The 26,323-nt window shown below is 37.6% G+C and overlaps 1 protein-coding gene across 1 annotated transcript in view; it reads right to left on the bottom strand.

Annotated features, from left to right (window-relative positions):
• Positions 1-4,193: 4,193 nt before the first annotated feature.
• The window catches only part of CDIN1 (CDAN1 interacting nuclease 1), a 135,939-nt gene continuing 113,809 nt past the window's right edge, over positions 4,194-26,323 (bottom strand). The window contains exons 11-12 of the mRNA XM_083862993.1: positions 19,073-19,223; positions 4,194-4,356 (exon numbers count right to left, since the gene is read on the bottom strand). Of these exons, the coding sequence (XP_083719119.1) occupies positions 19,088-19,223 (136 nt within the window). The 3' untranslated portion in view covers positions 4,194-4,356; positions 19,073-19,087. The remainder of the gene's footprint in view (positions 4,357-19,072; positions 19,224-26,323) is intronic.

Below are 26,323 nucleotides of genomic sequence, written 5' to 3'. Positions count from 1 at the left end.
ACAGGAGCTGTCTGTACACCAGAAGGAACAGTTTAGGAGGAGTGGCTGCATTTGGCAATAGAAGCCCCCGTTAGCAGCCGGAAGCATTGGTGCTGAAAAGCAATCGCTGGTGTCAAGAATGTTCCTGGCTAAGCACTGCAGCTGGTGGCAATAAATAGCATTCTAATAAAGGAGGATGTTCAACCCGTGACATAAGCGAATACTGTTTCAACCACAAAAAGTAATTTATGGTGCTGCATATGTCTGAAATGGATTTTTTTCTGATACATTTTAAAATAAAAATGCTAAGATTTCAATGGAGGGAAAGATCTGCATTTTAAATCAAAATGAAATTGAAAGATCAATAAAAAGAGTACTGCTTTTTTAAGTACGCAATGATACATAACATCTTAAGGATGTGCACTGTCACAAAGCACAATTACCTCCATTCCTAAAAATGAAAGATGCTGTTTTCTGACTGTGAATGTTCTCTATATTGCATCAAACCTAATAACTTCCCATGTCAGTGATAATCCTCCCAAACATTTAGACAGAACCATCATCATCTTCTCATAAGAATGCCAAAATGATCACGCAGAAAGTAGCAAATAACAATATGTTCATATTGCATAAACATAATCCCTGAAAAAAAATCAGCTCCAGCCTGCTCAATGAGGAGCAAAAGGAGTGGTAACAAAGTCATTAGACTCATTGTGCCTGTTACTGTTGAGTCCACTACAGCAAACAAGTTATTAGCTTTGACATAACCAGTGGTTTATTTGAACATATGCTTCTGCTCTTTGGTATAAATTCCATTTGTGCCACATGTGACTTCTCTTACATAATTACTGTGAAACATAGCAATGTTACATATTGTATCATCTTCCACTGGGATGAGCTGTGTGGATGTGGTATCAGGAAAAACTGTCCTTTAAATAATTTATTACTGCTGGCTACTTTGGGATGCTTTTGGGGTGCATGGAAGAAAGTGCAGTTTTGTTTTTAGGTGAGCTTCGGCTGTCAGCCTAAATGAGTGGACAGGTTGTTTTGAAATGCATTGTATACAGCAGCTTGTTTTGAATCACAAGGGTTGTGTGTGCAAGCACATAAAATAAGAAACTGGTTAAATGTTACTGTCAAAATGCTTTATATTGGACTATGAAGTGTACACATTGGAAATTCCTTGAGAAAATTTGTATTTTGTATTATTCTTTCATATGTGTTTATTAATTCTCTAGTTTTGTGTCAGGAAGAAAGAGGCCTGCCTGTTTTAAGAGACGGCTGATACCCATTTATCAGCCATACAGCTCACGTTGATTCCCACCCCAGCCCCTTCTCCCTCCCCCTGTAAAGGGTTTCTGCTGTCATTTAGGAGTTAAAGAGCCAGATTCTCAGCTAGTGCACATCAGCACTGCTGTCCTGAAATAAATAGGCATTACTTCACTGGAGTCACTGAAACCGAAGCCCAGACTGGTGGGTTTTACTGTCCTTGAATGCAGTGTTTTAGGGCTTATGATACACACGTCTGTGATACTTTGTTATGGTATAAACAAACACTATGCTTCTGATTTGAATTATAATCTCATTCACCCAGAAACCAGTAGAGCTTTGCTTATTTATCCCAGCTGAGAAGATAGCCCAAAGGCTTTTCATGTTGTATGATAAAGTCATGGGCTGTGATTCCAACAGCACCCCCTCACCCCCCTGTATAAACAAGGAGGTGACCCCACTACTGCTGGTGTAATTACTTAGATGTGAAACAGTTGTTCTGAGAATTCTGGATTCAAATTAGTGCCACAATGTTTATTCTGTAGTGAAGTGATGTGTCTGCTAAGGCTTTAGTCAGTTCAGAAAGAAAGAAAGAGTCTGAATTCAGGTGCTGATATGAAGAATTTGGGGGTAATTAAAGGATGGAACACATACCAAAAATGTTGAATGGAACATTTCCTGTAAACTGTGTGTGCAGCCACAACACACTTTGATTCTGAGTAGCATTTAAACTTGGGATGGAATCCAGCTGCAAAGCCTTGGTCTAGATCTGAATTCCCACAAGTTCAAGGTTGTTGTGATCAGTGGAGTTTATTTGGTTCCATATCTAACTGCAGGAATTTTAGAGGTAACTTCAATCAGATGTTCTTGGGATCTACTGGGATAATAGTTTTGTGTAGGGATTTTATTAGTATTCTGGTTTAAGGTTAAAATAGTGCATTTGTGCAGTCAGCCTATGTTAATAAATTAAAGCAGGGGAGTTTGTAATTTATTTTAAATCACAGTTTACACTTTTTTTTTCCAAAGCAAAAGAAGTACAAAGTTCATCTGAATTCTCTAGGCAGTACATGTGGTGAACATTAGTTTTCACTTTCTTCCTTACTTTTGTTTTAGGTTGACTAAAGCTTTCTTTTTCTTCACAAATGCTGTACTGGAAACAGAAGATATCTTGCACATGTGTACAACATCAGGGATAGCAACACCAATGATATAAGGACCTTCCTTAGCTGCAGGGTATAGTAGCAAGGAAACATAACTGTGTGCATTCAGAACTTCACAGTAGTATGTTCTTTCATCATATTAAATCATATCAAATGAAGGAACATGGCCTGGCAAGACTTGAGAGCTTGAGAAAGAAAAGAATGCAGTATTTACTTAATTTAAAAAAAACAAAACTCAAAACAAAGAGCCCAGTTACTGCTTCTATGTTTAGCCCATAATATATCATGCAATATGATGTCTTGATCAAAATCAGATATAGGAATGCGAGAGATATCAGTCGTCACAATTTTTGTCAACAAGAAACAAAAATAATCAGTGATAGCCCTATTCTCCTTTGTTACCTGTTTTCTTCAGTTCAGCCAGGTTGGTGATTATCTAGGGAGTGTCTGCAGTGATAATTCTGATAGAAACTCCAGCTCATGTCTTTGGCTGGTAAGAAGGCATTGATAAGAAAATTCCAGGTAAAAGAAAGAAAGCTGAGAGGAAAATGAAGGTTGCCTAGAGGGCTGAGGTTTGTGAGTGCTGTATTCCTCTGGCACAGCTGGAACACCCTGCTGAATGCCATCGGTTAACCTCACATTGCCTGGTTATGCATGGGAAGTTACCTCCTGCCTGGAGGTCTTTGGTGCTTTGGAAAAGCATCTTTACTCAGGGCAGAGAAGTGGGGAAACAAAATAATTTCTAAGAGTGATGAGAGCCCACACGTGAACCTAACCCAGGACTCTCATCATACTTGCACAATGAGCAGGATGGCTTCTGTGAGCTCTGGCTTTTAGGCAGCATGTCAGCTGGGGGTGGGTGGTTGCTGAAGGAGGCTTGCAAATTCAGCTGCCTAAACCAGCTAATTGCAGTTAAGCTGGTATAATGTTCTTAATGAATTGGCTGTACTGTTCTGGCTTTTATTAAATCAGTTATTTTCAGAACTTTCAAGTACAGAGGTCAGACTAGAGGTGACCTCTGACCAAGCAAGGGTATCTCTAAGCAGCTGAAGAACACACTTTTGAGGAGCTGATTTACCCCAAGATGGTGTTTGTCCCACTAGAACCCAAACATCTGCTTCATAGGACTGCACAATTCCAATCTGATATTTCCCTGTGATCTAATCCCACTTTAATCATCAGTTTTTAAGAATTGAAGCCCATGGCTTTTTCTCCGCTCCCTTCTTCTGACTTAAATTTGCAGATGACACTGCTTTGCAAGATAAAAGCCTGTCACTTGGAGCAGTTGGCTTTTCCTATTTCCCCCATTCTTGTGCCCTGCTCTGTAGCTGCAGTGGCTTTTGTGGTGTTAGACCTGCTTATAGCTGTGTAATGGAACAAATGGGATCTGCACATTTTTAGAGCCTTTAAAAAATATGCACAGATGTAACAATAAGTGGCTTCCTCTTCAGCTTCCCCAATCAAGTTCAAAAATGACAGCATTAATATCATAAAAATCAAGAAAAAAAAAAAACAAACCCACATCAAACACCCTGGATCTTGTTTTGGTTTTCTGCTCTTTCTTTAAGTTAACTCAAAGAAAAGACAATGAGTCTTTTAAATGTGTGTTACAGGTGTGGCAGCACTCTATTTTTTTCTGTGTGTCCTGCTTAAGGGAAGAAGATGAATACATCTTTCTAAAGAAATCTGAAGTGACCATATTTACTGAACTGGATCCTTTTAAGACTGAGATAGTGAGGCTACATTTTGCTTAGTATTTTAAAATGAAATTAAACTATGAATCACTTCTGCTACATCCTTTTTATTCATGTCTCTTCAAGTGATTTTATGTTTCTTGTTTGAAATTTAGTCAGATGGAATAGGGATCTTGAGCTTGTTGATCAGAAGATTGTATCTTTAGGAACCCAGACTTCCGAGGAATTGCCAAATCTTGCATCAAATAGGAGACCTGCAGAAAGTGCATAAAAAAAATTTAAACTAAGTGATTAATTTCTTACCATCTGGAAAACCACAATCAGCAACAAAAGCAGCCTGAAAATTCAAATGCCATTAATAGGTTTAGTGCTTCAATACAGAATACTATACTGCTTGTACGAACAGTCCTGACCAGCCTTTCAAACACATCAAAAGAGACAATCCTACACATAATGGGAAATCTCTATATTATGATCGATGTTCAAGATTTATGATGTTATAAACTATTGGTTATGCTGTTTTGACAATGGAAGAATTAATGAACAAGACAGATTTGCCTGGAGTGATGAACTATATAATATAGAAACATTAATAAAGATAAAACATTTGGAAATTCTTTAAGAAAAATAACATTTTTGCTCTTTTCTCAAGGAAAAAACTGAAGCCAGAAACATGACAGATTTCATCAAGAGAGCTGTTCACAGATTAAAAGCAGGTCTGATTTTTGTTTTGCCATGCTAGACTTCACTTCTCAAACCACAGAAGAGTGAGGCAAATGTTTTCAAGCTTACAGTGTTGTTTGTTTTGTTTTTCTTCCTTACACAGTGAATATTGTCTTCCTGCTAATTCTGTTATACCATACAAGACTTGTTTGCGTCTCACTTGGGTTCTTCTGTTCAGCCTTCTGGTGCACTCAGAAAATGCCACAGAGGATCCACTCTGATCTTAATGTCTGTGTTAAAGCAGCAAGGTCTGCTGCTGTAAGGAGCTCTGGTGATAAACCAGGGCATTGGGATGTTTGGCACCACACAGGATTCACAGCTGACACAGGTAGGAAAGCTGCAAAGAAATGCACACAACAGTAGGAGCTGAAGCTCAATCTGATCCTTTGATTACTGCAGGACATGGGCTGCTCTGTAAAAGGGTACTTCTGTCCCCAGTAACTGTCGTGGAGAGCTCAATGCAAACCTTGGAAGCCCCCATTTCTGTGTACCTAAATGCCTTCAGAAGTGTAATTTTGATGTGCATGGCACTTCCTGCATGAACTTTATGAACTCAGGCTACACTGAATCACCAGATTATTTACCGCTTGATTTGAACGCAAACGTAGCTGACAAGGAATTACAGAGAAATATTGGTCCAAAAGTTAACATCCCAGAAGGGGATGAACTCAAAAATGTGAAATTGTATTTATTTTGCATCAGTTAAAAAGGCACGGCCAGAAGACTGAAGAAAGAACAAGAAAGTCCATCTTTAACCAGTGAAAATTCAATACTGGTGTTAAGGATATTTCTTGTCTATATTTCTCTCGTACTTTTTTGATGCTCCTTTTGTGCTAAGCACCTTCAGAGGTTTATAAACCAGTTTAGCTGGGCTGTGCCATTGAAGAAGACTACAGAAAATGAATGTCCTGCTGAGAGTTAAGAGAGATTATTAGATCCCTCAAACTCCCTATTGTGTCTTTCCACATGATTTTTATATTGTAAAAATATACAGTGTTTACAGAAATGTTTGATCAGAAACATTAAGTAGCTGAGCATGCAAGAAATGTTTCTCTATATTGCTAGAGGGATAAGAAGTCAGTCTTATTTGTCCTCTGTTTTATCAGCTTTTATCATGGGTTTCTGCTATTCTAATCTTAAAGGTGAGATATAAAAGGAATAAATTCAGATGCCTAAACTTGGAACACCCTTCCTGCAAATCCTAGTACCAGCATATCATTTCCCAGGACAAACCAAGACCTCGGATTTTGACCCTAGGATTCCCCACAAGCCTGAAGTTCTGCTGCTCCCCATGCCCTGGAGCACCTTGGTTGTACCATCATCACCTTGTCACCTTGTTCTGGCTTTTTTCCTGGCTAGGATATAGAAGTTACAGCAACTTCCCTGCTGGGTTCCAACTGCATGTTAATCTAAAAGCAAACCTACATATGGTGAGTCAATCAATCTCTACTTGAAGTGCAGTGAGAGGAATTTTTTGCTTTATAGAACGCATATGGGAAGAGAGAGTCCCTGTGGTCCTTCTCATATACAATTGCATTTTGGTAAGTGAATTAATATGTATTTAGTTTTCTTCTTTGTATGAAGGATAGATTTAGACTGACTGAAGACATATCCAAAATAGCACTGTGATGTTGTTCCCAACATTCTTGTTCCCACTTTCTGGCCCACAAAACATGAGCTTTCCTACATCAGAATGACTCTGACAGATCAGAGTGGAGACTGCTAACTGTGCCCACAGGTTTGGACTCTCACTTGTGTCTTTCTGATCCCAAGAAGGTGCTGTAACCACCTACCTTTCCACAAAAGTATACTGAGAGAGGGCTCTGTGTCTTCTGCACCTTCGGAGGAATTCTCTATATCTCTTTATTGTGAAAGCATTTGTAGGCACTAACATATAAGACTTTGGATTGTAAGTTGGCAGGAACACCACTTTGTCCTTTACAAAGACTCCTGTGTCAGGGGGAAAAAAAGATTTGCAAATAGCTCTCCCCAGCTTGTTCCTGCTGGAGTCAGTGTGTCGGCCTTCAGGTGGCTGTTCAGACAGGAGGTGGTTTAAAATGCACCTGCTCAGGTCGTAGCTCCTTTAGTGAATGGCATGGGGAGCTGGGGCCCCTAAATAAGGGTTTATAATGTCTTTGCAAAGAAGAGTTAAGCCACACAACACAAGGTTGCTGCATCTGCTTGGTGCTTGTCTCAGCTCAGCAGCATTTCATACTTTGGACCTCGTAGCTTTGCAGAATTGGTAAAACTTGTTTTATGTTCCAATATGCATCACTGACTAAAGCTCTTTCTGTTGGGAACCACTCCAAATGCTCTGCTAACAGTAAACATCCCACTGGGATTCTGTCTTACTATCTATGACATCTCCTGCTAAATAACAGTTTGGATTAAAAAAAATAATAAATTAGCTTTATACCGGAAAAAATCAGATATATTAACAGAGTTGCTTCTCCTTGATTGAAAGCATCCATGTAACTGTCTGTGTCCATGATAAAAGTAAATAAAAATACAGCCCCATTTAATTTCAAAGTGAAGTCTTATAAAGCTGAATAAGGATTTTCAAGAGCATTTGGAAACTGACTTAACTTAGATTCCTCTGAAATAATTAGCAAGTGATGCCTAGAGGCAATGAGTTAAGTTGCTGCTGATTGCACTAGCAAAATCCCATTCATGATTTCTTAGTTAATCTCTTGGAAGATACGGCAAAAAGGTGTCTCTTGTAGGCTGTAGTATATGGATTTTCCAGTAGTGCTTAGAAATTGTAGTCACTGTCTTTCTAAATTAAGTGGACAATATCCTCCCCTGAACATCAGTGGTAAGGCTAAATTACTTCTAAGAGACATGTGTAAGACTTTCCAGAGCTCAGATAAGCCTAAAACGTTGAAGTTGTTAATTTCTGCTGTTAGCAGCACTGAGTTGCATGGGCCAACCAAAAATACAAGTGTGTGTTGATTTATTTGCAAAATCCTCTTCAGATTCAGTTTATAGCAACCTCACTTTGCCTTTAGTCAGTGTTCACAATAAGAACAAAAACATACAAAATATTTTGGTCTGTGCAGCATGAGATTGCCTTTGAGCACTATGTGGGAAACAAAACCAATTAAAAAGAAACCCAACCCCAAACAAAATTTAAACAAAAAAGCGCAAAGATGCTGTAGTATAGAAGCACAGACGTACATGGAACTCAGAAGCTGAGGTACTGTCCATTGTGGAGGTTTTTTCTAGTGCTCTATTTGGTAATAAACTTTTTGTCACTGGATTCAAGCAGTAATATATGCTTCCTTTCATTAAATAAACAATGGCATACAGAGGTAGTTTTATCAGCTCAAAGATACCTCTTATTTCCTGACAAACCTATATACCCTCAGCGTGCTCATCTGCCATTTGGCATACTATGTGCCACTCAGATACATCCAAAACTTGCCAATACTCTTGTATCTATATCTCAGTATTTTTGGGAGAGGCCATATATAGAGCAGAGATCTCTATTGGCTCTCTCTTCCTTCTTCAAGCACTGGCTTTTATATTGCACCACCAGAACTTTAATAATTGTAGATCAGAAGACATGTAAATGTTTCTTAAGTCACTGAAGGAATGATAATTTACGGCACAGAAGGAGATCTGGCTCCACAAGTTGAGGACATAAACTGAATTGAAGATGTTTTCCACAAAGGTATTATTCCAGTCATGTGAATTAATGGAATTTTCCAAAGTGAGAACAATGTAGAAAGATTAAACAAACCAGACAATGAAACAATTATATAAAAATATCTCCATTTTTAGCACATTGGCAAATGAATGCATTTAGCAAAGTATACCAGTCTCACAAGCTGCCTCTCAATCTGGACCTGTGGAGCTGAGAGAAAGCACTGCAGTGACAAGGAGAGAGACAGTGAGAAATCAAGAGTACATCTGCAGACAATGTGAACATTTTGTAAAACTGCTTTTAGACCTTAAGCCAGGTCAAGACTAATCCCATTGCTGATTCAGTTCTGTGGAGCCAGATAATAAAATGTTCTGTGTATTGATCAAAACAGAGAGATACAGTTTGGTTCTTCTGTCACAGGACTACCAAGGCTTGAATTCAACCCTGGGATTTCATCCTTATGGTAGGTCCTTTCCTTTGTTTTCCTTTGCTCCTGATTCACACTGAATACGCCTCACCAAAGAATTCAGGAAAACACTTTTTGATATCTTTGAAGGAAATGGAGGCCAAGAAATCAGAAAATGCTTTGCTGTTTAGCTTTTAGTATTTATAAAACCAGGAAGCCATCACTTACAGGCTTGCCATCCAAGGGCTAAATAGACAGAGGAAGTCGTGTTCTCACATTGTTAATAGATCAGTGGAAAGCACAGTAATGCACTTCACTAGCTAACATATTTAAAGACACAACTTGTGTGCATGAGAGTTTTGATGTCTCATTGTTGTAAACGTGGTGGCTATTATGCCCCTAAGAATATTATTTTTCTAAATCCTAGATTAAAAACACATGGAAAGGGAATAGGGGAGACAATTTAGACAATTGAATCAGATGAGAGAAAACAGTGAAAACTGCATAAAGAAAAGAAAAATAGAAAACCTCATTACTGAAACTGGAAACCAGCAAAGAAAGTGAGTTTCACAGAAACAACTAGAAGAGTATGCTGGGAGAACACACTGGCTTTTGATTAAAGTTGCTTTTTATTGAAAGCAATTTAGCAGAAGAAACTTTCCATGGGTTACAAGACACCTATGTACTGACCCAGCAAGGTGGGGCATCTTGAGAGTTTTCCAAAGCAAGACTGGGCAAAGAGCAGCTGTCACCTAAGTCTCTGGTGACAACTTTCCCCCTGTTGTAGATTTTCCCTGGAAGGACTTTTCCCTGTCCTTCAGGGGTTGTAGATTGCCTCTCTTCAGAAGTAGCTGATAAAAACTTCAGTCAGGCTTAGTACATGGAGCAAGCAAGCAGTTTTGGAAGAAGAAACAGACAGGCACGAGCAGTGGAGGAAGAGATAATGTAGAAAAGCTAACAAGAAGGTTAGTACAGCACAATTTTTAAAGGAAAATGGAATTAGAACCAGAGTGTTATTAACACACAAAAGAAATCAAGGAAAAAAACTTATAAGGTGAGTGTGAAGTAGCTTAGTGAGAAATGTAAAGCAATTCTGAACTAATAGTTTAAGCACAAGAACATCTTTTTCTACTTGGTGGTCACTATACTGGCTCTTGCCAACCTTGTGCCATAGCATGTGCAGCTCAAAATGGACATTGTGCCAGTATTACCAAAAGTCACTGTAACTTTTAAAGGGTTGTCCCAGAAAGTAGGAATGAGACCTTAACACCCTCCATATGTTGGAAAACCCAGATTGTTAACATGCCAAGAAGCAGAAGACCAAAGGCTGAATAAAATCCAGTCCCTGTGGAAGAATAAAAGAGTAAATGCTCAGCCATAAACATGATGCTGCTGAACACAGATGCCAGTAGATGACTGACTCTGACCTAGTCTAGCAGTGGAGTGATGTTGGGTAGGATAAGAAAAAAACATCAGAAGACTCATAGCTCCCCCCAGGCATACCTGAGGCAGAGATGAGTAAGCGTGAGAAAAATCCAACAGAATTTGCTTCTGAATCCTTATGGCAGAGCTCTGACAAACTGACCACTTTGTGTAAGTTCTTATGCCTGAGTAACTAAAGAATGGAGAAAGGTCTGCAGTTTGTAAAATGGGAACAGGCAAATTGAAAATCACGCCCTGTAACAAAGGAGGCCATATTTTCCCTCTAAATACACTCTTCAATGTTACTTTTTCAGCCAACAGCCACCTAATCTGGGGTGTAATTAAAATACCCCACTGTTTCCCAAATATTATAGACTTTATTTTCTTCTTTGTCTTTAGTTAGTATCAGCTATGAGTAAGTTATTTATTTCTGGTCAAGGAGCATAAAACAGTTCTGCAAAGCATAAATGGATAGGATTGTTTCAAGCCAAATACAGCATGGATTAGACAAATGGAATACAAAAGTAAATCTAGGGCATTTAATATCTTGCATTCTTACTACACATCTCCTTGTCATGCCAGAAAATGTTGCTGAGCTTCCAGGGTCTGTGGGTTGCTGGAGCACAAATAACTCTTAACCTCTCCTCTGCCTTCAGCAAGGCTTACAGAAAAGCTGGGATGAAAGGAAAGCACAGGAAAACAACTGTCATCTGGAGCCTCCAACTTTTTAGCAAGCCAGTACAAGCTCATCAGTACAGCTCAGTAACTGGACTAGTAGCAACAGAATCTTTTAAGATCAAGCTAACTTGAGAACTGAGAATTTGGACCTTCATGGCAAATGTACACCTAAGCAAAAGAAGTTGTTGCTTCTGCATGTTCCATTTAGCAGACTCATTTCTGCTACTTATTTTGTTTAAGTAAACTTTTATTTCACAAACTGAGCAGTAAGCCACCTATCTTCTAACTACAAAGACTGGTTAGATGTTTTAAGAGCATATCCTATGATGGATATATCTCATCAGTCCATATTTTATTGATGACTTCACACATTCAAAACTTTGTGAATCAAATAAATAATTTATTTCCAAAGGGTGAGACTAAAATTCAAACTAAACAGAACACAGAAGTAGTTTGAAGTCAGCGAGTTAAAACTAAAAATAGACTAGCAGTTAGTATGTACAAGAAGGAAAAGAATAATAGCATTTAAAAATGATGGATTTGTTATGAATCTGGATGTGGGCATCATAAAGGGGCCACTCTAAATAGAAGACACCAACTTGTCACTGAAGGAACATATTTTCTGAAATCTTGTACACAATGGGTTTCTAAAATACAAGACTTGTAGAGTAACAAATAAAATCGTAACATTAAAAACTTTCTTTGAAAAAATGCTGGAAGAGTTTGTGGTGTTTTGTTGAGCAAACAATATTCAAATACAGAAAAGGTCAGAAAAAGAAAGCAGATACCAGATTTACTCTCCACATGCATTTATAATTGGGTGAGATGTAACATGCTTATTACAGCAAAAAATGATTTCTGTAAGATTGGAAAAATCTTTCTAACTAAATAAAGATGGGTAGGGGAATGGATTCCCATAATCTTTCTAAGCATCTCCATCATTGCAGTTTTTTAAGACTAGATTAGACAGACATTTAAGCTGATCTGTATAGACAGTTGTGCCTCAGAGGAAGGATGAAACTGTATGTCTTGAGACTCAACTGTGCCTACTGTTTTTTTTATGCTGTGTAGCCAGACTATTTTTCCTAAGTGTATTATATCATTTGTATGTAATGCAGTGCCAAACACATTAATACAAGGCTGCGTAAAGTATATGGAAATAAAATGATCAAACTAATTTTTATGTTTTTCCACTCATTATAGAGCTATCATACTGAAGCAGAATACAAAATGGAGTGTGGCATGAATGCTCGCTATGGAAGAGCAAGAGAAAATTAAAAAGAAAAAAATTAATCCAAAATTTAATCCATTTGTAATGGAAGATGCTTTCTGGTAATAAAGCTTGCATTTTCACAGTACTCTTTCACAAGGAGTTTCAAAGACCTTTCAGAAATTTTCTCAGCACCCCTGAGGCACTTTGGGAGGCAAGACCACAACTCTGCAGCTTCACATTGGAGACAGAAGCCCCAGTATGTCCAGGTCAAGTTCTAAAAGCTGCTGGCTCTCAGCAGGGCTGGGCCTGGACTCCTCCAGGTGTAGCTCATCCCCTCTTCCATGTCATGCTCTCTCAACATCACTGTCACTTAACTTGCAGAAATGTCTCATTGCTCTCACCAACACTTAAACATACGAAACCATCTCCTACAACAGGAAGAAATGTTGATTTATTGCTCTTTCCTGAAGACCTCCACAAACACACCTATACTGAGCAAGTATATCAGGGACTTCTATAAAAGAAAGGGTAATTGGTATTTATTAACAACAAAAAACAATGTTTGTGTATATTTGGTTTATATTATCATCATATAAAAATACACACAAATTCAGATAAATATTTTAAAAGAAAACAATTGCATTCCTTTGATCTAGTGTCCTGCCTTCTCTCCTTAGAACAGAGACCCAGACAGATTTCATATGTTGTACGGCCTGCTGAACCACAGAGTCATTGCTCTTCGCAAGAATCTCTCACTGACATTACAAAAGAATAATATATTACACATTTGTGTCCTAATGTTACAGTTATATACTCTGAAATCCTGAATTTGCATAGAGTTTATAACCTTGACTTGGTGCCTTTTTAGGTATTTTCAAAAATAATTATTTAATATTGTTTGACCAATTTACAGTGCTTTAAGTTAACGGTGAATACTTGAACCATGCAAATAGTTGTTGATGTGTAAATGAGTATTTCTCCATGTTCGTAATATTTTCCTCTGACAAGTCCTCAGAGGTAAATACATTATAGTAAACCCATCTGTTTACAGACAGCTGGACTTCAATAAATCTGTTAAACGTCTGTATAAAAAAGAAGTGGCTGTCTGCTACGGGAGAGATTCACTTTCTAAAAAACCTTAACTTTGCAATAATATGCCTTTGAGTGCTTTTTAATACTACACTTCATGTATCACTATTAAAAGCAACAGCAAAAGATATTTATACAATATAGGGAATTAACCTTCCCCCCCCCGCCCCAAACTCTCTAATAATAATGACAATAACCTTAGCCAAGGATATTTCTCTATTTCTCTAAAATTAATAACTAGCTGGGGTTAATGGCCACTGGCTTCACCTTAGGCCCTCAATTAATCCCCGAACCTCAACTGTTATTACCTAATTGACTTAGTTTCATTTCATTTTAACATTTCAAAGTGATCTTCCTAAAATCACACTGACAGAGTAATGTGGTCTTTGTAGATATGCACTGACATGGTTTCAATACTGTTACTCTGTCTCCATCCGCTTGCATTGACATTTCATTTTGCGTTGACATTGCAGTGCCACGTCTATGGATCTGTGCAGATGACATGTGATTGTTCACATTAGGTGAAAGTCTGGCCAGAAGTGAGGGCAGGCTGGCATCTTGTGATGAGAGCAACTAAGAATTATTTTATAATTTTTAATAATTATAATTATAAAATTTTTAATGAGTCTTATAATTGCAAATATGATTTGTAAACATACAAGAAATATCAAATTTCACTTGAAATCTTGCTGTCCTCCTTAAATAAACACACAAACAAAAGTGTTTTTACTTAGATCAACTTAAAAACTTAGCCAGAAAAATACACCAGGTAATGTATTCAGAGTTTTTTTGGTATTACCACTTCATGCTTATTTGAGGCTGAAAACAAATTATGTAAATCCTGCATGTTCAAATATCATCATATTAATGCAAGTGGCTGAATAAGATGTAACTCTAAACCAAGAAATCCTCATAAAAACAGGGCATCAAAATAGAGTCTTTTTATTATGTGGAAAAGTTTTTGAAAAGTCTTTTGGAGCTCTTTGATCCAGCTCTGGAATAATTTTGGTAGATTACTATTGTACAAAACCCATAATTTATAGTAGCTGACCTCAGCTGCTCTTTGTATAACAGCCATATATGAAACAATAGCAGGAAAGTAAAAAATACAAGGGGAACTAAAACTGCTCTGTTTATTATGTAGCTCATAATTAGATCTTCCTTATTTAATCTTTTGAATCCTGGCATGTTTTTAATAATACAGGTTCAATTAATATTTACTGTACACAGGAGAGTCAGTTTTGAGTAACGCATTTAGACTATCCAAACTTTGTGTAACTTGTGACCTTTCCCTAACCTAAGTGAGGTCTATTTTATACAGATCGTACTAGATAGACGGTTTCTCTATAAATGGTGAAGTTGCTGCCAAGCTCCCATTGTTAGCTAGTTCATTTTTCAACAGGCACGCTTTAGGTTCCTATCACACCACTGTAAAGAGCAAGCCCTTGAGGTTTCTTCTTTTGTCAATGTAATAAAAAGGTTATTTCTGAATAACCTGTAAATCCACAACAAATGGCCCTTTGTGACTTAGAACAACACGACAGGAGGAATTTTTTATTGCTGTTTTTGCAAGCAGCCTCCCATTTTATTCTGTAATATTAAATTGATACTTGAGCAGCATTTGTTCTAATGTAATTTATCTCATCCTTAAAATAACAAACCCATGTTTCTGTTACCTCAGCTCAGTATTCATCGTCTAACAGCAGAAAATCCCCTTAGAAGAAGCTATCTATTGTAAGATTGCATCAGATGAAGCAACACCAAGAATCAAGTCATATTCTGTGTACTTTTTATTGACCCTTGAGGAGTTGTTATCAACTCTGTTATCTTACCCCATAGGAAGTACAAGCTCTTCCCAGACCGACTGTGACGTGGAAATGGGGAGAAAGCCATCTTTTCCACTCCGAACCAAGCAGAGCTTGGCACAGGAGGAAAGCTCAACCTTTACCTTCAACAGATCTCCTTGCAGAAGTACTGCACAAACATGAACTCACAAGGCACGAACTCACAGAAAGCAAGGCTCCTTAATGAAAGACATGCTTTAATAGCTGAATTCCTAGTATTTCCTTTGCCTGTTTTCTAGTAACACAGAGGCACTAACATAGTCCTTTGTACAACTGTACTTTCAATTCAGCGTGATTGCTCTGCACTACGTGTGCTCTGTTTGGTGAATATCCCCAGCCTGCAAAAACGACCTATGTTTCATACTAAGAGTATGAATGGTTCCCCATTACAAAACCATGTGGAAATTTGAGAACTCCTGGAATCTGGAGCTGCTATTTAGAGTAAAAGCAAAATTGCTTTAGACGGTTGGTCAGTTCAAATATATATAGAAGTGGAAAGAGCACTCTTCAGATGTACTAACAGAAATAGAAGCAGGTGGTAGAAACGTGGTAGAAAACTTTTCAAAAAGGAAACACGAGCAAATGGCGGCATATTGAATAAATAAAAGTGAATTGGTTAAAAAAGAGATGGAAGATTAAAAGGGAAGGATCAGAAAATGGAAAGAGACACTAATAGTGTTTTGTAGTAGTCTAGATGGTGGAGAAATCCAAAAGCCAATACCAGGAAAGAATGACTTTTTGAATGAGTGAATACAACAAAAGGATGAAAACTATCCATGAATTACCAGTACTATTAACATAATGAGATAAGCACAACAAGACATCTGGTCCTTTTCCTTCAGCTTTAGACAAAACTTTTTCTTCTCTGAGATGTCTTTAGGGAAAGATTATTAAATTCATACTAATAATGTGTCCCCAGAATATAGGAATGGTAAAACCTCAATTTTCTTCCTATACTAGAGTGTGTGACCCACCATCGTGTTGTTCCTCCTATTCAAGGAAGTTTTGCTTCCCTGCTCAATACAATTACATCAATTTCTAAAGCTCAAAACAGGCCTTATACAACAGTGGTTGTAAGAGCAGATGCTTGCAAGTCTATATATGCAAGTGAGAACATCATTCAGTTTTATGTTCACTTCTGCTTTCTGGCTTGGCATAATTCATTAGCACACTCTACAGAATACTCCATAAAACTGAATTTGGTTTTAATGTTAAGGTTCTAATGGCCACAACACTGTTTAAGAAAACCAAACCAAGAAAAAAGCCACAAACAGCAGTTTGTGTGCCTCCTCTTTAACATTCAAGTTGATGTTTACATCTGATAAACAGAGAAAATAGCCAAATGAGGGTTGGATTTTTTTTTAGTATACAAGTAGTAATAACAAAACAGTCCTAATTTTTTTTTATGTTTTGCTTTCAGCATTTGAAGTAGTGACACAGCATAGTTTTTGTAGTGGCAAAGCTTTTTTGATAGCATGCAATGAAATTGGTACCAGTATATAGATTTTGTGGCTAATTTCATCCTCATTTTAATACAGATTCTTTAAGTAGGCATTATATGAAGATGAGTTTAAAGCTCTGATTAAAGACAGCTGTACTGCTTTCCAACATGTTATGTCACAGTATTAGGCAGAGGAATAAATAAACAAATATAAGCCTAAACTGATTTATCTGTGTGTCTCCACATAAATTTGTTTAATGTAAAAACAAATAAAGCAAAGCTTTGATGAAGGTTAGCAGAATTTTCAACATCTGTGCAGATAAATTTAATTTATTCAAAAAGAAAAAGCAGCATTAGTGTATCATGTAAAAGCTGATTTAAATGATTTCATACAACAGAAAGCATATGCAGTAGCTAAAATAAATTTCATCTGCCTTTAAAACCCATTTCACTCAGACAACCATTATTTCTGAATTATGGTAATATTCAGTTATTTCTTCTTTTCTTTCTCTTCTTCATTTTACATGTTCCACTAACCTAAACGTTAGTTAAAAGTCCCAGGGGGAGTAACACCCTAAATGTAGCTTGTGTGTAGCATCAGACAGGTACATTCACAGATTGCTTCTGTGTATCTCTACAGGCAGTTCCTTATAGCTGGTCAGGTAAAATAAGCTCAGCACAATACCTTAAATAATTGAACACAAATGAGTTTGAGTATTTTTTAAAAATAAATCTCTTCACTATAACACATTCAAACCCAAGAAAGTATCTCTATACAACAATAACTCACTATAGTGGAGCTATACTAGTTCACTCTGCAACAAGGGATGGAGTACTAGAAGATTAAAGCTATTTTTTCTTGAAAATGAAAGATTTGTCAAAATGATAAACTCCTCTTTGAAACTTACCAGAAAGTGTTAAGGTGAAATCTAAAAATAAAAATACTGTGTATGCATCTGAAAACTACAGCTGAGAAACTCCTTTCCATTCAAGGCAAGACTAAAAAGTCTGCACATGATTTTTGAAAACATACAGGCGTACAAAGTATCGTACTTCAACTAAAAAAAGGTATGAATATGCACTGTAATGTTTTAGAGACCCTTTTGTTCTGAAAAAAATCATCAGCTTGTGCTTTAGGGAGCCTGTTATCAGACCTTTATTTCTACAAGAGAATTCACAGCTCTTCTCAGAAAACCTGAACATGATGAGCATACACGCAAATCTCTCACTGACATTTTAAAGTATTTTGTCCTTCCTGAGTAATAGTTAGCAAAGAAAGGAGTATTGAAGCGTGTCAAGCCCAACAAGCCGCTGTTATTAAAAAATGTCTGAGAGCACAAACCTGACACCCAATCTTGCCCCTCTGAGTGGTGATGTGGATGGAAAAAGAAGAGACTGAACTCAAAACTTCAAGGAGGGCTAACACCCGCCTCAATCAACTTCTGATCTTGGTGGCTCTAACAAGAGAAAAACAAGGCTCTTACAAGAAAACAAGTACGCAGGAAACTTCTGTCCATTTGTGTGCTTTATTTGTCTTGTGGAACTGATCCAGTATGAAGCACTGTTTTATCTTTTTTTTTAATTCTCCATCTTGCGTACCAGGATGGTAAACTCCTTGAGAAATGACTGACATAGAAAGCTCCTGCACGTTGTTCTTTTGGACTTCAGTGTGCCAGAAATTTGCTACAGTACTTACAGGGGTAAAGACAGACTCCTTCCTTAGTCAGTTAAGAGAAAAATTCCTAGGTAAAGATTCCCCGGGGGTGAGGAAAAGACAAAACACGAGTTATTTTTGAGTCATTAAAATACCTACTAAACCTCCCCCACGCTACCCCCAAACTTCACAGGCTTATATACATAAAATAAAACCTGTGCTCTTTGCTTTCACCCCCCCTCAAAATCCCCTAACTAGTTTTTAACTGTTAACTTGGGATGACATTGTTGATTTTAACAATCAGATAGTGACAAAACACATACATCAATTATTATCTCAAAATCTGGCTATTTACTGTAACAGCCATGATCCTCTCTTACCACTTGGGCTTTACCAGCTTTGCATTATTTTGTTTTAAGCCCCAAAACAACAGTCTTCACCAAATCTCCACATCACTGTAGGTGTTTTAGTCACATTGCTAGCACAGAGTGAATTCATAAAAAGCACTTAATTTTATAGGTGACTCTGTAACAGGGATAAGAACGGAAAGCCTCACCTTTCAGCCTCTGCATTTTTGTCTTTGTTTAGAATGCCTGAAGAAGCCATCCGGAAGGAAGACAGATTATGAGTATCTCAAAACTAGCTGTTTGACAGAGACAGAACTGCTGATAATGAGTGGGTTGTGTGTCTTTTTGGCTGATCACAACAGAGGTCTGAAGCAAAACAGAAACTCTTGATATGTTTGCGTAAAGCAGCAGTAGCATAAGGGCAGGCAGCAGGAGTTCAGCTGAAGTTCAGGGCAGATGCTGCCATTAGTTTACACTGCAGGAAAGTAAAATTGCTTCCGGATTTACCTCTTCCTCCCAACATCAGCGCTGAGCCATGCTGTGTCGCAGAGTCACAATGTCAGTAGGGAAGCAGTCTTTTAGCAGGATACCACGCTCACGATGGCAGTCCAGCTCTTCAATGAACCCGTACCAGTAGATGACTAATCCAGGGCCAAATCTATCACACAAAAAAGAAAAGTGAACTTATGTAACTGTAATAGGAGAATTTTAATTTCCCACCTCTGTGATTCCAACACATCTGGTAACCGCACTGCAAAATTGGAGGGAGTATTTAACCTCCGTTTAATTTTCAAGTTTTGAATGTGCAATTGATTGATGTCAATAGTACCTGATTCTATGAATAAAAATGCTATTTAGAGACTCAAAAGAATCCACATCAGAGTTTCAATTTTTTTCTTTTGAATATTCTGCACGTCAGTAAAAAATACCTATGTATTAAATACAAAATAACATTCAGTAACTCTGATACACAGAGAAACCTCTTTTGACATGCACCCTGCTTTTTAGATTTGTGTGTGCAGACACTAAAGATACAACAGTTTGCACATGTTCCACTTCATTCAAATTGTAATACCATGAAGATAACAATGAATCCTTAAAATATAATCTCTACAATGAGCTATAATTCAAGTAATTATTAACATAAAGCACAATTCAGAAGAAACAGAAAGTTTGTGTTGTAATGGCTCTGAAATGTGCCTCAGGAATTCCTCAGATATTGCTAACTCTGACTGATCCCCACTAGGCAATCTCAGGAAGTAGCCCCATGGACTATTTTACCCATCAGGAAGTTCAGACCTTCAGGCTGGGTTCATAAAGAAGTAATCACTATCAATCACTGTGTACTGTGATATGTTTTGCACATCAGTTTCACGTTTTTCCTACTGAGAGCACTTAATTAAAGGGCAGCACTACTTCTGGTGTAGTGTTGCAGGAATTTTACAGTGGAATCATAAATTATGAATGTTGGGTTAGTAAAAGGATGTCTAAAAACAGAACTGCTTTCTGTAGTCTAACATTACAGCAGTCTGTACAACATTAGGCCAAAAAGCTTTTTCTTTCCTTGATTTATTATATGCTGTAGTGAAGTTGCCAAAACCAACAGTGCAGGATGAGCTGTTAGGTACCGTCTGTACAAGAAAAAGTTCAATAGAATGTCATGTAATGGTTTATATGCAGAGATGTATTCAGGACTCAACCAATATGGTAGCCAATTTTTGTTAACGTTTAATTATAATAAATATGTGGTGAGTGGAGGCATGGTAACATAAATGTCCACTGAACAGACAATACAAGCACTCCAGGCCATGGGTAGTGCCAGACTGGCTTCATGAGGGTGGTTTCTTCCCAACAATGTGGAGAAAACTCTATTTGATGTGCTCGTGTAATGGAATAGGCATCAAAGGAAGAAGAAACCCCTGTGGCTTCCTCCTGCAGTTTCAATTAGATGTGGTTCTCTTTTGCCTGAAACTGCTGCAGAGCAGTTGGTCTACGGCTACTACTCTTCAACCTCCAAGTTGCCACAGCTCAGCAGCAGAGTAAATTAGCCTCAGCATAGATGAGGCCACACTGGCAAATACGCTTTTTGCAACTGAAAGGTGATACTCAAAAGCTGAAGGTTAGAACTCTGACACATCTGGTTGTACTAGCTAACATATCCTAACAAGTCTGGCAATAAATACAGTACAGACTAAAAAGTGGCTAATATGAAGGATGATGCTGCCTATACCCAATTCCTAATTTTGTCTGGCTGGCCAAGTGTGGTGGTGCTTAAATTCAATTCCAATTGGGTTTTTACTGCTCCAGTTTGGTTTTATAATTTGTGTTTTATAATTTTGTATTTATTTCTATTGTTTAAGATGGCCTCTCCTTCCCTCTCCTTCTCTCCTTCCCTCAGACTCTCCTTCCCCCCCAAACCTTCCCGCCAAAACCTTGGTTGTCCTGGTAACCCCATCTCATAATAGTTGTTTACCACTTTTCGGTTACCTGTCAATCTTTAAGTTATATAACTTCCCCACCCCCTCATCATGTATTCCTCCTCCCCAAGTTACTTGTTATTGGTCCAAAAGTTGTGCATCCCCTCATTATACGTTGGCAAAAGGTTGTAATTGGTCCCACGCAATCCCACCCCTGAACCCACCTAATAAAAAGCCGTGCCATTTCGAGGCCAGCGTCTCTCTCCGGAGCGCGGCCTTGGGACCACGCATCCCTTGGTTGCACACCCTGAGAGTCCCACCTTTCTATTCTGCGCACTATCCGCACCGTGGTCGAGTTTGCCCACGCCTCTGGCAAAGTGAGCCCCTGGATGTAGTGGCGGCAGGGCTGGCCGGAACTGCACCCACTGGAAAAGCCGATCCACTGCAGCCAAGAACTTCACTTTCTGTGGACTTCTTTCCATTGTCCTTTGCTTAAGCTCCTGTGGGGCCAAAACGTGCAGAACCTCACAGTACCTGCAAGCTCAGAGACCCAAAGGAGCGAGGGGCCAAGGCAACTGAGGCCAAAGACTGATGCTCACAGCTTCTGGTGAGAGACAGCAGTTTGCTGATCCAGGAGGGGCTCCCACTTTTCTTACTTCACAGGCTATGTATCTGTTCCCACATCAAGCAAAATACAGAAATGGGTAATCAGGTGGAGATGTACTTATGTACTAACCAAAATTATTTTAAAAGCAAAAATCTCCAGAAGATAAGGAGTAGACCTTACATTTCTAATGGGCGATTTTGTGCAAAGCAGAAGGTATGAAATGTATGCAAGTTACTCATTATGAGCACATGTGCCAGGTAAAATCCTGATGCTAATGAGCAGCTGCTCACCCAAGTTCTGAAGGGCTTCATTTCGCTGTGTGGCAGTCTGAATCCCTCATCCACCATAAAATGCATGTGGCACTGTGCTTAAGTAATTTGTTTAGCTATTTTTTGAAACTGTAATTTTAAATAAAATTACTATTTCGAGACACCTCAAAAGACTAATTTATGACTCATGAGCAAATCGCCTCAGCTCAAGCACAGTTTTTGAGGTGCTTAAAAAATTATGTTCAGAAATACCAAATTTGACAATAAAACTATATATAAGAACATCTGCAGACTGTTAATGGCAGGAGCGAGTACATCTTTGGCATGAAAACATCCATCAATCCTGCTTCTGACTGTGGTGTTACAGCAAAACTGTTTGCCCTGTGCTGTCTAGGTTGCACTTTTTCAACTCTATTGTGTCATTCATTCTATTATAGCTCTGTATCACAAAGCTCATATGTATGATCACATAAAAACCCATGACATACTTTTGTTTACTGCACTTAAGTGCAGTACTTAAGACCAAAATTAACTTGTTGGCACATTAAGCATTTGCCACTGACTATCAGGAACTCCTGCTGCTAAGTGCTAATTTCTCTCTCATTAACGCCCAGAGTTGGCCAACCACAAACAATGCCACTGGTTAATTACTGCTGCCTTAATTTGAAAAGACACTTTTTGTGTAAGAGGATGAGATAGCAAAATGTAACCTAAAAGTAAGAACCATACTTCTTAATTTGACTCTTTCCCAAATGGAGATATGACACCCTGAGGAATGCAAGCCAGTGCTGTGAATTACAAAGTAAAGCTACAAATTGATTTCTTCTGAAAAAGTTGAGTGAATGACTATCGTTTACACAGGAGAATGACAAAATGCATACTTGGTATTGCTATGGAAAGGAGATGCATTCGGTAGCTCTGAGGAGCATAGAAAAACTTAGAATGTACCGCTCGGTTCTAAAACAGTACAGATACAAGATAGGCCAGGTTATCTTATTTCATATGAAAGACACACTGGAGAAAGGCTGAAAATGAAAATCAACCTTAGAATGTAACAAACCATTGGAGTACTACGGGTTTTCTTCTTGCTTAGAAAAATTGTATAAATCCCAGAAAATATGCTTGTATTTTTTCTCCCTGTCTTTCATTCTTAGGTGTGAAAAGCTTAAGTGTGAAGGAACGTGTCCAAAAGTTACACAAAACTGTAATCTTAGCTATTCCAATGAAAGTACTACTTTTAGAAGTTTACTTTTATTAGGGGTTCCTTTTTAAAGCTGAAAAGAAATCCAAGTAACTAAGGTTTGGTTGATTCCATGCAGTAAAAATAGGAAAAAGAGGAAATACAGAGGCAGCTTCCTTTAGAACATAATAAACAGCAAGTGAAAGTCATCCACACAGGTTGTATTAGTTTACTTAAAAATCAAGCAATAAATAGGTAGCTGCCATTATATAAATTCTGGTTTAGTCAATGTCCAGTTCTGACTTCAGAAGTTGTGACTGACTACAAGGCTGTGAAAGCCAACTCAGCTGCATTTGGGGTACGTGTACCATAGGGGCCAAAGGGAGGCACACAGGCTTCTGACCCCAAGTCACGGCAAGAGGAGAGCAGCATTACAAAAGCTTGTGGATTGTTTTAGCCTAATTTAGGCTTGGTGTAGATGACTAAATTTAGTCTAAGCACTAAAGGCAGCACATGGTGTCTTTCAAAGAACCAACTGAAGCATTTGAGATAGAAAAATACATTTTGAGTACTGTTAAATATAGTTGCAGTCTCGACAAGTTCTTTAGATAAAACTTACATCTGACAATACTATTTGGTCTAAGCAAGTCAAGTTTGCACTAACTTCAGATTGTTTAGAGGAACTCTGTATTGGTTTAATCAGATAAATTTTGAAAGAAAAGCATAGCTAAAGTGGTTAATCCTGGGATCCTAACCACTGATAATTCTGGGACACTGAGCTTTGTCCCAGAAAGGTTTTTCACAGAGATAGACTGTAAAGCCAGAAGGCAAATTCAGATAACCCAAAGCCAAATAGTTTGTCTTAAGAAAAAAATCCCAGCAACAACAACAAACTAAGGGATCACTTAAAAAAAAAGAGAAAGAAAACAGCTAAGTAAAATATGAATCTAGATTTAACTTGCCCTCCAGCTGAACCAGTTTTGTGCTAGAAGAGAAAAAAGACTTTTATTTATTTATCAAAGTGGCCTAGGAGGCTCACACATATTCTACTTCACTTCAAGAGAAACTACTTTCTAGTAATGTCTTTTCTTCTGGAATGCCTGTGTGAGGTCCATACCAGCTTCTAAGGATTTGCCTAGACATGTGGCTGTTGTGAGGTGATTTTTTTACCATCACAAAGCCTTGCATGTGGTTTTATGAAAAATGCATTTATGAAAAATGCATTTTCAACACACTGCTTGATACTGAACAGAAATGAAAAAGAACTTGGAATTGTTTTTATATAAATGTTCACTTCATTTATTATTAGTCTATTTGTTATACATGTTCTATATGCATCTCAGCATAATGTAAATAATTTGAATTCTGAAAGACTCTCATAATGCTGACATGAATTATTATTTCTGATATGCATTTAAACAAATATTTTATCAGATGGATTCAGCCAAATACTCATGTTATGAAAGCATAACCTGGTTGGTGATTTAATTACAAAGGTCACACCTGAATGTGTCTTCTAAGGACTGCATTCTGGTCCTTCACTTTTCAATGCCAGCTAAAAAGCTGGCTTTGTCTCCTTGTTTTTGCTTTTTAAAATATGGAGCAAACCAGAGCATTATCATTTGCACAACACTACTTGTTTACTGGGAAAGGGGAATTACAAAAGTTCACAAATAGATTATTACATTCTAAGTCAATTTAACATCATTCTTCAGAATCACAGTTGTAAGTAAATAGGTTTTACTTGTAGTACTAATAAACCTTGAAGATAAAATAACTAACCCCCCCTATAATAATACATAGTAAGTTTACTGTTTAAGGACACTCAGCTTTATTTCAGTGTACTTGTAGAAGTATCATTTGTATCAGCGGAAGAAATTTAGAAATTGGCAGAGCCAAGCTAGTAGGCAACAACTACAGACCACATTTTCAAATAAGGTCAGTTGGCACAAGTCAGCCAACTTCCTTATGTCTAGACCAGTTTACTATGGCTGATGACACAGCATTATGTAACTTGGCAAACATTTAAGAGCCACTACTCAGAAATGTACTTCGATTAGCAAGAAACTTTCCACTTAAACAACTATTGCAGTCCTAATTCAGAATAGTTTATAACAGGCATTTTTTTCTACTGTTCATTTACACAGAGTTTTAAAATCAAATAAAGAAAGGTACTTGTGCATGAAGACAGCGCATTTTAAAAACTCTGAATGCAATTTAAAGGTAGCGCTGGGGTTTGATCATTGCTGTCAGTTTTCCAATCCTTCACACAATTTTGTGATCCAGTGACACACACACAGCACCTTATTATTTGACTTCACCAAACTTCCGGTTGAAAGGAGTAAAAAATCCAGTACTTAGAAAATCAAGTAACTGAATAATAATTTTTGCTTTAAGAATCTGATCCTTAACCTGTAATCCATAAGGCTGCAATATTTTTGTGCCCAACTCCCTCAAGCTACTTCACACTGAATTCCTACACTAGCAAGTGCAAAAAAAACCACCAAAAAATTGCTTGCAAATATGTGCTCAAGAAAGTTTAATGAGTTCTGAGCAAATACTTGTAAAGATAATAGGAAACTTGTCCATGACATGAGCAAGTACTACATCATGCATCATACACAGACGCTAGCAGCATATGTCTGAATGATCCAGGCATGCAGTTTATGCTGCTTAAGGTAAAATTAGGCAAGTAAAACCTAATCTGCTTTAAGCTTTGATGTTACCACAGTAGTTGGAGGAAGTCTTATTTTTACTGAAGACAAAGAAAAATCAAAGTCTACTAATATTTTGTGAGAATCCCATTTAAAAGGAGGCCTTGACTCAAAACTGGGAATTTCTTTGGACTGAAAAAGGTAGGCATTTCCATGAATGCCAGAAACTGGTATTATATGCAGTTGATGTGGAAGTTAGAGCTGTCAGGTGAAAAAAAGGTGGATGGAAACTAATATCAGGCCTCTCTCTCTACAGTTACACCTCACTCAGATGTGATTAAATCTTAAAGAACTGTTTTTACACTAGTGATCTTTTTACCTCTGAAATGAGACTGTTAAAGCTTCAATCAAATAGTAGCATTTCATCAAGCTTATAATATGATTTAATTGCTTTTGGCATTTTGAAAAATAAAAACAAAACAAGTGATATTTATCACTTGTGGATGTAAGGGGGCATTTAAAATATTTTAGAATTTTCCATAGCACAGTTTTAAATGCATATTAATAGACTGCACCAGAAACTGTGCAAGTCACTGTCATTAAAATATTATAAATACAATATAAGTTTTAG

The sequence above is a fragment of the Zosterops lateralis genome, assembly GCF_965231275.1.
Source record: "Zosterops lateralis genome assembly, chromosome: 6".
In the NCBI taxonomy this organism is placed as follows: domain Eukaryota; kingdom Metazoa; phylum Chordata; class Aves; order Passeriformes; family Zosteropidae; genus Zosterops; species Zosterops lateralis.
Note: the sequence above shows the minus strand (reverse complement) of the source record. Positions and strands in the feature narration are given on the sequence as shown.